The 17,173-nt window shown below is 39.7% G+C and overlaps 2 protein-coding genes across 4 annotated transcripts in view; one reads left to right on the top strand and one right to left on the bottom strand.

The window, feature by feature from the left end:
• Positions 1–2,151, bottom strand: part of LOC110313188 (zinc finger protein 420-like) — a 36,082-nt gene extending 33,931 nt beyond the window's left edge. The window contains exons 1-2 of the mRNA XM_029533884.1: positions 2,099–2,151; positions 313–819 (exon numbers count right to left, since the gene is read on the bottom strand). Coding sequence (XP_029389744.1) covers positions 313–819; positions 2,099–2,151 — 560 coding nt within the window. The remainder of the gene's footprint in view (positions 1–312; positions 820–2,098) is intronic.
• On the top strand, positions 456–15,451 carry LOC110339116 (zinc finger protein 39-like). 3 transcript variants are annotated; one of them, XM_021222638.2, is made up of 6 exons: positions 456–602; positions 2,958–3,068; positions 3,566–3,655; positions 7,789–7,915; positions 8,041–8,130; positions 11,288–15,451. In XM_021222638.2, exons 3-6 carry the CDS (start codon positions 3,635–3,637, stop codon positions 12,868–12,870), a joined length of 1,821 nt encoding a protein of 606 aa, XP_021078297.1. In that variant the 5' UTR covers positions 456–602; positions 2,958–3,068; positions 3,566–3,634; the 3' UTR covers positions 12,871–15,451. The 3 variants fall into 3 exon arrangements, with proteins under 3 accessions (XP_021078297.1, XP_021078296.1, XP_021078298.1); XM_021222637.2 differs by having other exon boundaries at positions 3,560–3,655; positions 11,288–12,993; XM_021222639.2 differs by lacking the exon at positions 3,566–3,655.
• Positions 15,452–17,173: the final 1,722 nt, after the last annotated feature.

Below are 17,173 nucleotides of genomic sequence, written 5' to 3'. Positions count from 1 at the left end.
CACACTTAAGACAGTATATGCCTTGAATTTTTTCCTAGTACATTTTGGAAAGTCCAGACCGTCACAGCTGTACCAGAAAAGAAAGGCTCTAGGTAAGCCTGAAGTAGAACCCAGATCCCATTCTTTTGAGCAAACCATGTGACCTAGCCTACTCGCTGTAAATCATGGAGGCAGGCACTGTACATAGCAAGCTTTGTGTGTGTGTGTGTAAAATCACGCCACAAGTTTATGTGATTTTAGGTATAAGAATATAAGGAATATGTAGAGTTTCACAAGAAACCCTCTGTCTTAAAATTAACTGCAGCCAAGAACCTGTCATTCTGAGCTCCTACAGCTGTGCGTTGGCGCCATCTATTGTCACTCAGGGGGCAGGACCCGGAGCCCTGTCCAATCGGAGGCACTGAGTTGAGGAGTGTCCAATCAGACACACAGAGGGAGGGCGGGGGGCGGGCTTTGGCTGTCACCGGTCCTTTGTCTGGGAGCCGCCATCTTGGGCTCGGTGTTCCTGCCCGGGAGGCTCCTGCGCAGCTTTGTTGGCGCGGTGACGCCGTGGGTGCTGGACGATGGTGGGAGGACACCAGCGTCCCCCAGAAGTGGACTTGGTGAGTGTGCGTGTGGTGCGCGGAGGTGATGGCGCGGATCGGGGTCTGCAGGCAGGCCTCGCGGGCGTTCGTTCGCGCTGGATGCCGGGGCGGTGGGACTGCTCGAGCCCGGGCGTCCTGTCCCTCCGGGTGCGGTGACTTCAGCCGGCTCTGGGCCACTCTGGGAAGGCTGCTCGGTTCCCGCAGCCGGTGTTGTGTTGGGTTCTTTCTGTTAGGCCTTTTCCACGAGAGTGAGTGTGGCCCACCGGATGCTTACGGATGCGCGGTTTCTCCTTCCTTCTTGTGAACCTGCTGGCTTCCTCTAATTTTTATAGACGTTTGGGCATCCAGTCTCAAACCCAGAATCCTGAATGCCAGCCCCGCCCCTCCTCATTCTTTGTAAGCGTCCCCCCTTGCCCGTTTTCTCAAACACCAGCTTCCAGTTTCCATTATGCTGTTACTTGTACATTTTAAGATATGCAGTATTGTATAATGTAGTTTTTTTTTTTTTTTTTTTTTTTTTACAATTTCTAGAGTACTAAAGAAAAGTACTCTCTCAAGAACTTTAATTTTTTTTTTCTGTTTGTGAACACATCACAAACATATTACGAAAACAGAAAGGAAAACAGAAATCATCTGACTTCTGAACATTGTGCAAAAAGTCATTGAGTTTTACATGAATGCTCTGTTAATGTGTTTCAGTATGCATAGTACCATATAGCAACAAAATGTAATACTTGTTAACTATTTGCATACCAAAGTATCTGAGAATAACAATTTAGTTTTGTTTTAATGCTGGTCATGTTTACACATGGCCTCAAAAGTTCAATTGTATTTTAAGTTATTTATGTGCTCACTCTTTGGGGTAGAGCACAGTAGGCCACGTCTGGAATTCAGTTCCGTCAAGAACAAACTCATTGCCGCTGAGCAAATGATATTATTTAGAAAACATAGGTAAGACTGAAACACCACAACTTAGTAGTAGATTATTTTATTTATATGTAAATATGTTTATCTGTGTGATTGTTTGCCATTAGCATGCAGTAGCTTGGAGGCCAGAAGAGGGCACTGCCCTGCAGCTGCTATAACAAGTTGTTGTGAGCCATCTGGGAACTAAACTTGGGTCCTCTGGAAGACCATTAAGTATTCTTAAATACTGAGCCAATTTTCGAGCCCTAAGATTTTTATATTACCTAAGACTGACTTACAGATAAGTCAACAAAAGATGATGGTTTAAAAAGTCACAGGTTTGGCCCTGCCCTCACGTTGCATATACCTGAAGAACATTAAAGAGTATTCATTTCTAAGTGGGCCAGTATAGCAATTCATATTTCATTGGCTCATTGCAACTTGAATTTTGGAGATTTTAAGTCTTTCTGGGGGTTAGGAATGGGAGTTCAGGGTTCTAGAAACATTTCCAATGTGCTACATGTATTTGTTGCACTGCAGGATCAGTGTCAAGAGTTTGAGAAGAGCTTTGCTGAGTGAAAGGGAAAGAACAGATTCAGGATGCGTACTTAGCTGTATCTTTCTCCAGATTCCAACAAGAGGAAATGCTTTCTAGAATCATGTCTTCGGGTCACTTTCACAGTAAGATGTTCCAGGCACAGCGATTTGTATTTATCTACAGAAATCATAAGTGACCTATAAGTACTAAAAGTGAAGAAAATAACAATTGGTATCCTGAGATGAGAAATCAGAAACAGACTGCTGCTCCTTGATTTCTTGGGTTCTGCTGTTAGAATAAGTGTTCTTTATCGAGGACTGAGAAGGACAAGCTCAGTGCTCGGAGTCACATTGTTTAGTGGTGACCCTTGCCTTTGGTTGTCAGGTTGCACTGATTCAAGTCCTGGATCCAAGGTTTAACATTTTTTTAAATTTTTTTTATTTTTAAGAACTGGAGAGATGGCTTAGCCATTAAAGGTTACACACCTTTAGCACAGTACAAACAGCGGTAATTTTTATTGATTCTCTAACAGTTTCGTACAGTGTGTCTTAATCAAGTTACCCCTGCTCCCCTTAGGCATCTCCAATAGGCCCTTCTCCTACTTTTATGTCCCCTTTATTCATATAACCCAGAGTCTAATTAGTCAGGTCAGCTGCTTAATACTTGTTGGGAGAAGTTCCTGGACTTGGAACAGGTACAGAAACTTCATCTACAAGCAGAGGCTTAATGATAGCAAGCTTTGAAATGTCAGCAACTTTGCCAGTAGTTCTTTGTCCCTAACCAGGACAGTCCCATTGAAAGGCAGCTTTGTTTCCTAAACCTTGGATCCCGAGTATTTGACGCGTTGCTTGTGAGGCTGTCAATGGGAAAGTGTGTTGGTCTGGCGCCTGCACTGCAGAGGTCCTGGAGTGCATTCACCTTTCTTTCAGATCCCTGTTATCTGAATGGAGGACCAGTAGGCCACTGGAGGAGGAGAATCAAGATGCTCCAGTTGACAGTCAGGTGACCCTCTGAAGCTCATCTGCCTCTCCGACCATCAGGTAAGTGCACGTACCAAAAAGAGCCCATCTGATCCTAGCCTAAATTACTGAGCAGCCCAATCATATTGTATTTAAAAACATTTGAAGGGGGCTTGTTACCTAGTGTAGGTAATTATCACCCCCTATGATAGACAGGATTCCAAACTTTAATGACTCTTTGCTAATATTGGCAAAACAGTAGGTACTTTATAGGTAGTGATTTCCTCTAACTGAAAGATGAATCACATGGAAAAAAATATAGACATGTATACGTAGGATTGGTGTTCAACTCACAGTACCTGTTAGGCTGGCTTCATTAATTCATGGGTTGGTGACTCTGCTGTTACTTAGGGCCCCAAAGGCAGCCCCTCCTGTACAGTTGAAGGCACTGGGTTGAGGAATCAGGCAGATGAACAATAGGGGGCAAGTTTTCCCAGTCTTGCTAGGGCCTTTTACTCTGAAGCTCGCCATCTTGGGATGCGTCCCTAGGCTCAGTCTCCTCTACTCTGGAGGTCTAGGTGGCTGTGCTGTAGACTCTGTTGCCCTGTGACGTGCTGGTGCGGGGAGTTCCATAGGGAGGACGCTCCATGTCCTGGAAGCCAGAAATGGTGAGTGTGTGGGTCAGGGTTTTGAATCAGGGTCTATAATTGGTGGGAATCATTTGTGGCTCTGGAGTCGACAGGTCAGAACCCTGTACTGAGTCACTGGGCCCCAGGTCCCCTCTCTCTGTGGGGTGGGTGATGGGCTGGTAATTGGGACCCGGGTGGCCTGTCTCATTCCTGCAAGGTGACTTCAACTCCTGTTGGAGCTCTTTGTGTCTTTATTCCCTACTGACTGTAGGGCAGCAGGTTGGGCCAGCAGTGGGCACAGGGTAAATTGTGTTCTGTTCCAAATGATTAAAAGAAAGTATCATGAGTTTAACATTTAACACAAATGATACAACTCTAAAAACTTATTTTACGATTTCATCCATATACGTAGTATACTTTGATTGACACTCTGTTGTCCTTTTGTCATCTTCCCTCCCCACTGAATATTCCTTCCCAACAAGGCCTTCTCTTTCTTGTTTGTTTGTTTGTTTGTTTGTTTATTTTTAAATTATTTTTTATTTTATTTTTTTTAGTGGCCCACTGCATTTAAGTAGGGTTGCTAGCATGAGTGTGGCTAGGGGATTGTTGACTGCAAGGATGGTTTAATCAGAGGCAATACTAAGGAATATTAAACACTTACATACTGCCCATGCTTCTTAAGGAATGGTGGAGCCTTATGAGACCCTCCCCTATCCATGATGGATTGCACTGGGTCCCCTCTTGTGGAGGTGGCCACTGTCAGCCTCTTTTCCCTGAGGCTACATGGCCTGCTTGTTGGTGTGCTTTTGGTCTTTGGCCTCCTTCCACTCTGTGTTGCTTGAGGTGAGGCCACTGGCCATCTTCGGCTTCTCACTGCCCTGTCTGTCTCACTGCATTGTCAAGTTGAAGTCTCCTCTTTTCCCAGGATTCTTCTCCTCTATTCAGAATAAAGTCTGTCTTTTGTTGCCGTGATCTTCTCACTCTTGGGTCACCTGTGGACAGCTTCTGTTCCTCAGCCTGACCCAAGAAGTTCCCATTTTCAATCAGTTTGAATCTTCTTTCTTACTTGATATCTTTTTCATTGTAGGATTTAAAAAATTGTGTCAAACTTGGAACTTTACACATCTTAGCTCACTGCTATGGAAATGAGCTACATTCCTAGTTCACTGAACTTTTTTTTTTTCCCCTTGAACTAGAGGTGGCAACTTTTAATTATTTTAAAGCATAAAAGATGGAAACACAGCTAGGTTTTAGTACTGCATGTCCTCAGATGTCTACTGGCTCCATGCTCCTCTTTATTCGTTATACACTGGCACGCTTACACTGTCTAGTCATAACTGTGGATAATTTTGTTAACTGTAATGGCCAGTACCTGAGATACACTGCTGTCATTTTTGTTTTAAGTCCCTATGGTAAGCACAGGACATGCTATGCAACACTTATGTTGTAACACTGCTTAGTAGGGCTTAAGTGCCATTCTTATTGGTAATGTTTGTTGAGTTTTAATTAGCATTTAGGAGAGTGTATAACAACATCCTTACACTGTCTGTTATTTCCGATGATTTTCATTGTGATGATTAATTTTCCAATAAGATCAGAAGCAATTTTTTTTCTCATACTAATCTGCCATCAAGAGCATAGAGCATTTACTTCTCTGACTCAGAGTACCAGAGAAAAAGCCTTTCTTCCCCCTCTGTGTAGTACATTCTCAAACCTCATGACAGAGGGAGAATGTGAACGTGTGGCTGATACCCCGAACTTCTGCTTAGAAGACTCTACATCACTTGCATTCACAGTGCAGAGGGAGCTCAGATAGCAAAGGGAGACTCCAGGTTGGGTCATGTGAATGTTGTGATTCTTCAGTATTTTACTCTGATAAAGCCATGGCAAATCAGAGCTATTGTAGTTGAATTGTTGACCTTTCCCCATGACTTCTCTGTTGAAGCCTATATCCAAATCTACATGCCAACTGTATGTGAAGATAGGGTTTCTAGCAAGTAATTCGTATTAAATAAGGAAATACGTGTGGGGTGCTAACACAGTACCGTTGAACTTCCTCAACCAAAAGAGAAGGGAAAGCTGGGTGCTAGCACAGTGTAAGAGCGTTTATCTGTCATGCCCACAGCTACAATTTGAGTCTAGGAATTGAAGACATGAAAATAAGAGGAAGGGAGCATTAACTTGTTCTTAAAGACACTCTGATTAGGCTGTCATCTGGATGTCAAGAAGGGAGACTTTATTTGTTATTGTCTGGACATAGTCTTCTGTGTGAACATTTTCAGTGATGGCTCATCTTGCTTGTCAACTTGACATTACTGGGAAGAGGCAACTTCAATTGAGCAATTGCCTCTATTAGACTGACATGTGGTCATATCTGTCAAGAATTTTATTGGTTGCTGATTGATGTAGGAGTCCCAGTTCACTGTAGGCAAGTTGGCCTGGGCTGTATAAGAAAGACAATTGACTAAGCTAGAGGGAGAGGACCAGTAAGTAGCATTTCTCTGTTGTTTCCGCTTCTGTTCCTGCCTACTGGTTTCTATTTGAGTTCTTGACATAGTACCCCTTGATGATGGTCAATATCTAAGCTGAAAGGTGTAATAAAATTTTTTTCTCTTAAAGTTGTTTTTGATCAGAAGCAAATTTAAACAGTTTGCTGTGTTATTATTTATTTGCTTTACTGGGTATTGAAACCAGGGCTTCATGTGCTAGAAAAGCTATCACTGACCTACAGTCTCAGCCTTTTTGTCGCCTAGAGTGTAGAATAAACATTCAATCATCCTATTTGGAATAATGTCCAGGGAATTCTCTTTGGATTTTAGGTATATGTTAGGTACATGAAGATGATAGTCTTCCTTGTTTCTGTTTCATTGGATTTGCAAGTTCCCATTGTAGAGTGATAAATACTTCTGCGATTGAGCATGTTAACTCTGCAGTTTTGTGAGTATTTCTTAGGGAGGTATTAAATTCTATTCCCCCAGATAACACACCAGCGAATAGGTGAAAGAAACTATTCTATTCAAGTTCCGGTCAGTGAGCTTTAGTTAGGGTTCCTTAATAGGAGCATTGGTAACTCTTAAGCAGTTACACCACTGAAGGGAATATCTCTCTAGTTGTCTATACATCTTTGAGAAGAGTTGGAGCTCCTCTTATAACTATCACCCGTCTCTAAGTCAGAGGTCAGAGTTAATGATGTAGATGGTCAAGCGTTACCTTGGTTCATGTTAATTTACATACTGCACGCCTCCTTTTAGACTCTTGAGTTAGGAAATAGGTAGTAGTTACTTTTATGTGGGTGCTAACAGTAGCAGTTATTTTTGTTTAGTCAGACAATACAGGATTGGCTGTAACTGCAGTTATTTTTAAAAGCAGGTTAATTTTTAAAAATTTTATGTATATGGTTGTTTGAATGTCTTACTCACATGTCTATGTAACATGACTGTGCATGGGGCCCTTGAACACCAATAGATCTTCTGAATTGGAATTCTAGATGGTTGTGACCTACCATGTAGGTGCAGGGAATCAAATCTGGATTCCTTGGAAGAACAGTCAGTGTTCTTAACTGATAGGCCATCTTTCCAGCCTTTGACAGTTACTTATGTATATAATCGACTATTAACATTTCCTTGAAATTAAATTGTTATAATTACTTAATACAAAATTACTGGATAATAAATGATTTGAAGATTTACTGATATTAATACTCGTTACATGAGCATACTTAGACACAGTATTCTGCATAATTCTGTTAGCCTAGCTTTGTGCTGTTATAATTGGACTTCTGTTACTTCATTTTCATGAGACCACATCCATGAAAACATTTGATATTTCTGTCTTTTGTAAGTAGCATATGCTTTCTATTTTCTATATCACTGTCCTGTTATACATAGAACATTGCCTTTTTTGTATACATCAACAATATGTTTGTCCTTGTGTCTTTGGACTATATTAGGTTCTTTTCTGAGGAGAATTTTATTAATTCATTTACTCCTAGTAATAAGGATTGTTCAGCATCTTTAAGGAAAACTGGATAATTAGATTTTCTTTAATTATTAAATTCAATTGTAGATAACATAATACTTTCTCCCATGATACAGAATACAGATCCAATTTTGTGTTATGTAAGACAGGTATCCACATAGAACGATGAGCTCAGGGGATATGTGTCATTACAGGGGTTGGTGTCATTTGAGGATATAGCTGTGGAATTCACCTGGCAGGAATGGCAGGACTTGAATGAAGGTCAGAGAACTCTCTACAGGGATGTGATGCTGGAGAACTACAGCAACTTGCTGTTCTTGGGTAAGTGGAAAATGGAATATAAACTGCCTATCAAAACTAATTGTCCTCATCATGGGATGTCTCCTCAAATGAAGATTCTTTCTTCTCTCTGCCTGGCTCAGAAGTCTAATAGTTTCCATTTACAGGGCACTGCAAGACCAAACCTGAGCTGATCTTCAATTTGGAGCAAAGACCTGGGTCATGGATTGTAGAAGCCTCACACCAGTGCATCCCAGGTACATCAGTGCATAGCAGTTAGGGATTAAGATGGTGAGAACTAATCAGATACAGTAACAGTTTATCCCCATGTCCCAGTTCTAAAGATTGCTAATCTCATGATTAAGACATCTGTCTAGAGCTGGGCGTGGTGGCGCACACCTTTAATCTCAGCACCTGGGAGGCAGAGGCAGGCGGATTTCTGAGTTTGAGGCCAGCCTGGTCTACAGAGTGAGTTCCAGGACTGCCAGGGCTACAGAGAAACCCTGTCTCGAAAAACCAAACCAAACCAAACCAAAAACAACAAAAAAAAGACATCTGTCTTATACACTGTCTGACTTAGGGTTTTACTGCTGCGAACAGACACAATGACCAAGACAACTATTGTAAGGACAACCTTTAATTGGAGCTGGCTTACAGGTTCAGAGGTTCAGTCTTTATCATCAAGGTGGGAACATGGCAGCTTCTAGGTAGGCATGGCACTGGATGAGCTGAGAGTTCTACATCTTTATCTGAAGGCTGCTAGTAGAAGATTGCCTTCAAGGCAGCTAGGATGAGGGAGGGTCTTACGCCCAAGCCCACAGTGACACACCTATTCCAACAAGGCCACACCTCCTAATAGTGCCACTCTCTTGGCCAATATATATAAACCATCAATATGTTATTTTTTTGATTTACTATAAATCCATTTCCCTATATGGATCTTAGAGAAAGAACATATATTGTTTTATTTTAGGAAAATCTAATAAACTGAGTTGTATGGAAGTAGATAGGCATTTATTTTACTTATGTAATTAAACTATGTGATGAATATTTTTCAGGTTTGCTACATAATATGCAGATAGCTGTCTACCAAAGCCTTAGTCATGGGTATAAATAACAGAGATACACATTTATGAATGAGTCACTCAAGGCTAGTATTAAGTTACAGGCAACATCTGAGAGAATAGTGTTAGAGTGTTCTAGAGTAAAGTAGATGATTGAGTGCTTCATGGTTCTCTGAACAAAAAGATAGAAGGTAGCAAAGGACAAACTACCCCAAGGCTTTAGGGCAACGAAAAAGAAGAGAAGAAAACTATAAAACGTTTGTGCGTGCCCACCCACGGACCCCCCCCCACACAGAACTATACATGCATGCGCGCATGCACGCATGCACTAAGTAGCCTATAATTATCTCCCTGTGCAGAGAAAACCCAAAGCAGTAAGCACAGGCTAAGTCTGGAGAATGTAGGCAGCCCTAGGGACAACTGGATAGAAGAGAAACTCACAATTGTTAAAAAGACTAAATCCAGTTGAGTGTCCCTTGTCGGAAAGTGACTCCTACAGACTAGCATTGCAGGGGAAACCACGTAGATTGCTCCCTTACCTCGAAGGGCTATACCCAGAATTCAACCTGAGAGAGGTACTTGAGGTGGAACTCATTTTGAGACTGAGATACTGTGGACATGAAATCAAGAAATAATCACAAATCACAGAGGGTATAGACATGCTTTCACCATTATTAATCTAACAAACTAGAAGACCTTTTACAATAAAGATTTAATTAGTATCTTCCAATAAGAATCCTAAATTTAAGTCTTCTTAAATTTAAAGCAGATGGCCAATTGTAAGAAAAACTAGATGTCACTTGCTGTATGTTCATCTCCTCTTACTGGCCAAAGTACTTATGAATTTAAAATATGAATAATATTTTTTGAATCAAATACTGTAAAGGTACTCATCAGTAAGCCAACTCCATATCAGATTAATTTAGATAGGTTAAAGAAATATACTGAATATTTATAATGGAATCAATCCATTAAAATAAAATTATTCCAAATTCTTATGCACTGAATTTTGGTGTTCGGGGTTCCATTAAAAAAAAAAAGAAGAAGAAGATAAGTTCTGGATAGAACATTAGCATTCTTGGAGCGAATAATGTACACCACCAACAATATAACAAAGAAATCTTACTGAGGCAACATCCACTTTCATGAGTGAAATACTGGAGTTAAGTAGCTAAAATAGTTTATTATCATCAACAGCTAACTCAGGAACAAGGTTTAACAGGGAAACTTTATAGTTAAACAATAGTGTGCATCAATGAGACTAAAGAGACATCTTAGTATATGCTGTCCCAGTGGCTGTGAAATATACATCTAAGCTTTGTCAAATGTCAAATGTCAAAAAAACAAATGAAATTTGAAGTTGTAAAGCTAGCTCTAATAAACAAAAATCATTGAAAATAATTTCTTTAATCTTTTTTTTTGTTTTTTTTTTTTGTTTTTTTTTTTTGTTTTTCGAGACAGGGTTTCTCTGTGTAGCCCTGGCTGTCCTGGAACTCACTTTGTAGACCAGGCTGGCCTCGAACTCAGAAATCCGCCCACCTCTGCCTCCCAAGTGCTGGGATTAAAGGCGTGCACCACCACACCCGGTTCTTTAATCATTTAAAATCAAAACTGTAAATGCTAAAACCCAGAGAAATTAAAAAAACAAGTATGTGTTTGAACAGTTTTGAGTGACCAGTGGCTCATAAAAGTAAGGGAGGTAAATTTCCTAGAACGAAGTAAACTCAGAAAAGTAGAAGGGGAGTGTGTGGAAGGAGGAAAAGAACCTACAGGTCTGGGCAAGAAAGGCAGATATGAGCATTATATGTGTACATCGTGTACACATACAAAAACAAGACAGTATTCAATTGTATACATATATAAAAACACAATACATATTAGTTTGTACCATTAATATATATTAAAATTAGAAGTCACATATGACATTGAGTTAGGTAAAGGAAAATTCATGTCATTTTGGTAAGTAATCTAACAACTTCCTAGGTTTTTCATTTTTGGTAAAATGATTTAAAAGCAAATAGATAGCCAGGCGTGGTGGCGCACGCCTTTAATCCCAGCACTCGGGAGGCAGAGGCAGGCGGATTTCTGAGTTCGAGGCCAGCCTGGTCTACAAAGTGTGTTCCAGGACAGCCAGAGCTATACAGAGAAACCCTGTCTTGAAAAAAACCAAAACCAAAACCAAAACCAAAACCAAAAACAAAATAAAAACCAAAACAAAACAAAACAAAAAAACCTAAAAGCAAATAGATGGATAAAGCATAGATTAAGAATTTGTGTGGTGTGTGTATGTGTGTGTTATCCTAGGATGGTCCAGTTTGTACTTATTAATATGTCTTAACTATCATTTTAGATTTCCAGAAAACGAGTACCCTGAATAAGACCAGTCCAGAAACCAAAGCAAGACATGTGTGGCAAGTTGCCCTCAACAGTGATCCATCGAAGGAGCCGGCTGGACTAGGGAGTACCTGCAATGTGAGCACAAACCGTATTTCAAATCAGACTATAAAGAATGAGAACTCACTAGGAATGAGTCCTAGAAAGTTTATTCTGTGGAAGGACGTGTATCTCCATACTGATGCTGATGAGATAGAAGTTGGAGAAGAACCTGATGATCTTAATGGAACTATAAAATCTGTCAAACATCCAGAGCATGTTAGTCTATACAAGTTTCAAAGTTCACAAAGTTACTTTCACAATCTTATACCAGGGAAATCCTTCAACACAAAAGCAGTATTACTTACTCATAAGTTCAATGAATATGCAAAATCCTTAGGTGATACAGCATTTATTGACAAAGAGATGGCTCAGATAAGGGTGGAATCTTTTGAATGTAATGTATCAGAGAGAAATTGCAGCAAGTCTGACCTTATTGAAAATGAACCAATACACGTGGGAGAGAAACATTTCAAATGTAGTGACTTTGAGAACCCTTTTATTATTGAATCATACCTTCCAAAACATAAGGGACAACATGAAAAGCTCTTTATCCAGAAGGAATATGAGTTTTCTCAGCAGTCAGAAGTGAGTCTTCATCAGAAAATCCGCAGAGGGAAAAAAACCTATGAATGTAAAATATGTGGCAAGTGCTTTTATTGGAAAACAAGCTTCAATAGACATCAGAGCACTCACACTGGTGAAAAGCCCTATGAATGTACAGAATGTAGTAAAGCTTTCTGCCAAAAGTCACACCTCACTCAGCATCAGAGAGTTCACACGGGCGAGAGACCATATATATGCTTTGAATGCAGGAAAGCTTTCTATCGTAAGTCAGAGCTGACTGACCATCAGAGAATTCATACAGGTGAGAAGCCATACGAATGTAAGGAATGTGGGAAAGCTTTTTGCCAAAAGCCCCAACTTACTCTGCATCAGAGAATTCATACAGGTGAGAAGCCCTATGAGTGTACAGAATGTGGGAAAGCCTTCTCCACCAAGTCCTATTTAACTGTACATCAGAGAACCCACACAGGTGAGAAACCTTACGAATGTACAGTATGTAGGAAGTCATTTATCTGTAAGTCAAGTTTCAGTCATCATTGGAGAACTCATACAGGTGAAAAACCTTACGAATGTAAGCAGTGTATGAAGACCTTCTACCGCAAGTCAGGCCTGACTCGACACCAGAGAACTCACACAGGTGACAAACGCTATGAATGTCAATTATGTCAGAAAGCTTTTTACTGTACTTCACACCTCATTGTACATCAGCGAACTCATACAGGTGAGAAGCCTTATGAATGTAAGGAATGTAGGAAAGCTTTCTATGATAAGTCAAACCTTAAGCGGCATCAGAAGATTCATACTATGAAGAAAGCCTCTGAGAGCAAACAGTCTAACAATTTTTTTCTGAATGATACTTCTCAACATCAGACAATGTATTATGAATATGAAGAATGTAAGAAAGCTTTCCACCAGAAAGCAAACTTTACTTAAACATTCTTCTTACAGGCAAGGGGACCCTGTGATTGGAAAACACTTATCCAAAAGTCAGGTCTTACTGTATATTGGATCACTTATACAAGGGATTAAACCAAATGAATAAACAGTGAAGGAAAACCTTGATTTTTGTTTGTTTATCAAAAGAACTCACAATTGACTGTGGCAGATAATTTAGCCAGGTACATTAACCCGACATAGGACAGATGTTTATGGTAGAGGATCACTTGCACTCAGCCAATAGAGGAAGACACTGTGATTTAAGAAAAAGTTGGGCAAAGTTTTCTACTTGAGGGTCTCCTGACTGCCAGAACCCAGGGGCGTGAAACCAGTGGAAGTGAGGAGTGCCCCAAACTCTGAATGCAATCTGGAAGTCATTGTTGGGTGTTTGGGGACATGCCTGTAATCTCAGTACTTGGCAGGGTGAAGAAAGAGGTGAGGAGTTATAGTCTAACCTTTGCTACAAAGCAATTTCAAACCCAGCCTGGGGTACAGAGGACTTAAAAAAAAAGACAATTGATTAAAAATAAGAATCTGAGACTCTAAACTTCACAAACCATACAAAGGGGACAAAGGACAATACAAATCGGGTTAAATGTTGCTATACCTCGCTTCCATTTGAATTAAAGATGCTATAGGAGTCCTATTTGTGTGAGTTTTGTGGAGCCGTGTGGAACTTTGTGGAAATTACATGACACTGAGCATCACCCATAAGAGTCCACTTGAATGTAGGCAGTCAGGGCTGTGGGTATCGCTCAGTTACAGAGTGTTGGGCTGCTATTACTGTAACATGTCTTTCATATAAATTACATGTATTATCACCTTAAGGGCTTTATCTGTGCATGCACTCCACAACACATATATCAAGGTCAGAGGACAAACCCCAAGGTCAGTTTTCTTCTACCTGGTGGGTTCTTAGTAGTAAACTCAGGTCATCAGGCTTGGCAGAAAACAGCTTTACCCTCTGAGCCATCTCTCCTGCTTCTGTATTTTAACTTAACAACTGTTGTAAGTTACAAGTAATTCTGGAGGTATTTTCAGCTAGTCCAGAATGCTTTACTGGGAAGGACATTTCTTTTTATCACTTTTCTTTAGTCTCCCTAACTTCAGTTTGCAGATAAGGCACAAATGCCTTGGCTGATAGCAAAGTCCTCCTTATCTTGCCTTAGCCCTGTGAGTGCTTAGGTTAAATGTATGTGATACTGTGCCTACCCATACAATTTTAAGGCATAAAAAAATTCATGAAAATTTCTGGAGTTACTGGATGCTGTGTTCATGATCTAAATACCCCATCAGTGTGTCACCAAAAATAAAAAAAATAAAAAAAAATTAAGCAAATGAAAGATTTGATTTTACAGCTCAGCGAAGGGATGGCAAATCTCTTGACATCAAGATAAATGATGGTAATATGAAATTTCAAAGTTTGCTGCATCAGGTCCCTGTATCTTTCTCCTCACAGACAAGCAGAAGTCAGGGAAGCTGAAAAAGAATGAAAGGTGAAATAAGACATATTCTCATTTGGACTGTATTAAAATCCTAAAATGTAAAAATATTCTGATCATATTACTTGAGTGTTATTTGGAAATAATAAATGATTTAAAAATATTATTTTAAGTTGTATTCAGCAGTTGTGTACAAACAAGCAGGATGGTCATTCCCAGTCAGCATAAATTGACTGCTACTCTGGGGCATTTGTGGTTGACATAAATGAAAGTTGACCGTTATACTGAAATCTAGTGGACAAGCTCATAATATAAGTGCGTTCTGTATTATATAGTTTTAGAAATCCGAATGAAGGCACTTAGCTTAAGTACATAAAATTGTAATATATGTAATGAAACAAATACATTGAGAGACCAAAGAGGTAGGGTACATGACCTTTTTATGTACATAGTTCTCATTGCAATTTCAGACTTGCAGTATTAAATCACTGAGGTTGTATTATTTAACTTGGTATTGCTGTGACCAACTATCTGACAGAACCAACTTAAGGGTGTAAATACTTATTTTAGGCCATCATTTCAAATAGTCAGTAGTTCCTTGACCCCCTTCCCATTGATAGGTCATGGTTGGCAAAAGGGTTAGCAAGCACTTTTTAACATCAAAACAAATAGGAAACAGCAAAGAAGTGGCTAAGTACCAGGTTTACTTTTTAACGATATACAACAGCAACATATATGAAAAACAAATACATCCCCTCTCCCACAAAAAAGGCAAGCAAAAGAACTTTTTAATATCACCTCCTAAAGTATTGCCACCATCAGAGAACCAAGCATCCAATATATAAGCCTTCAGGGAACATTTCAGATTAAAAATCAATATATACAGTTTCACGTTAAACAACTAACCCATTAATATTTTGTTAAATATATCATGTTCATATAGTGTTGTATGGATATTTTTATAAAACTATTCAGATTGAAACTGACAAGCTATTCACTGCCCCAAATGGGTTATTGATAATGCATTTTCAAAGTTTAATCAACATAGGACTTAATATTCTGTCTAATATAAAGTCATGTTGAAACGCAGAAGCTGGTACATAATTGGCATCTGAATTAAAGCATTTTTGGTAAACAATTCTCGTTTTAATCTCTTTTTTTCCCCTTTTAGGTAATAGAAAAGAACCCCTTGCTTCCCTTACCCCTTTCCCCAACTCCTCACTCACATTGATTCCTCTTTATTATAGTTACAGGTATACCTACAAATATATAACTATAACCCACTGAGGTCATTTTTTCTTGGTGTGTATGTAGATTCAGGACTGACCACTTTGTAGTGGATAATCAATTTAACTAATTGGGGTTCATTTCTGGGAGAGAATAATTCTGTTTGTCAGTAGTCATGTTAGTCCCACTAAATGAGAGTAAAGACCACTTACTTTTCTTTTTTTTTTAAGTTAGAATTAAGCAAGCTTTATTTTTTGTCAGGCTATCTTCATAAGTTAACATAGCCCCAAACAGGAGAAAAATAATTATTAAAAGATATAACCACCAAGTTGCAAGACCAGGGGATTTGCAACGGTTTTTAGTTATGTAGGAAACTAGAACATCTGAAAATTATTTGGTAGAGCATCTTATCAGGGTGGAGGCCAGGGTATAGAGTGTGGAATATATCAAATTCCAGAAAATGTGTCAAGATGTTGTCCAACTTAAGTATTACAGAAAATAGGCATGAACTTACCTTGAACTTGTAACAGGATGGCTTCTGAAGATGAAGCCAGGCTGGGTCACCAAGTAGTTGCCTCCAGTTCTTTGTTTAGGGGTGGGACTATGAGATTCCCCTCCCCCTTTCACATTAGCATGTTTTTATATGTTCATTGTTCAGGTCAAATGTCTTATTTTTCTATTGTGAAGAGATGCCATGATCAAGGCAATTTATAAAAGAAAGTATTTGTATTAGGGTTCTTTAGAGTAACAGAATTTATAGAATGGATCTCTCTATAGAGGGGATTTATTAGAATTGACTTAGGCTATATACAGTCCAGCTAATCCAACAATTTCTGGCTGTGCATAGAAAGCTCCAAGAATCCAGCAGTTCCTTAGTCCAGAAGGCTAGATTCCTTCTCTGGTTTTCAGTCTATGTTGGAATCCCTAAGACACAGTTTCTAGTGCCTATGACGGAATGGGTTTGTTAGCAAGATGAGGGCAAGCAAAGACTAAAAGCTTCTCCTTTCATATCTTTATATAGGTTTCCAGCAGAAGCTGTGTCCCAGATTAAAGGTGTGTCTTCCTATCTCAAAATTTGGATTAAAAATTTATGTCTTCTGGATTCTGAACTAGAAATAGATCTTCCTACTTCCATTTAAAAAAATACTCCTCCCAGGTGCGCATATCATTTTTGGATCTTAGTTAATTCCAGATGTAGTTAAGTTGAAAAGAAAGAATCGCTATTTCAGCATTGAATTGGGCCTTGCTTACAGCTCCAGAGGGTGAGCTCATGACAGTCCGCAGAGAGCATAGCAGCAGGTAGGCAGGCAGGTGCTGCAGGATCAGCAGCCGAGAGTTTACAACTGGCTGTAAAAGAGTTGTGAGGCAGAGACAGATAAAGACTGGTCCTGGCATGGGCTTTTGAAACTTCAAGTTACCTTCTAGTGGCTCACTCCTTCCAATAAAGTCCAACTAGTCCTTTCAAACAGTTCCATCAGCTGGGGCCAAGAATTCAAACATATAAGCCTATGGGGGGCATTCACTTCCAAACCACATTTATGCAAATCTATCTTTCTTTCCTCCCTCCCTCCCTCCCTCCCTCCCTCCCTCCCTCCCTTCCCCCTTCTTTCCTTCCTTCCTTCCTTCCTTCC

Source organism: Mus pahari, chromosome 23 (assembly GCF_900095145.1).
Source record: "Mus pahari chromosome 23, PAHARI_EIJ_v1.1, whole genome shotgun sequence".
Classification (NCBI taxonomy): domain Eukaryota; kingdom Metazoa; phylum Chordata; class Mammalia; order Rodentia; family Muridae; genus Mus; species Mus pahari.
The sequence above is the reverse complement of the archived record's forward strand: the minus strand, read 5'-3'. Positions and strand labels throughout refer to the sequence as shown.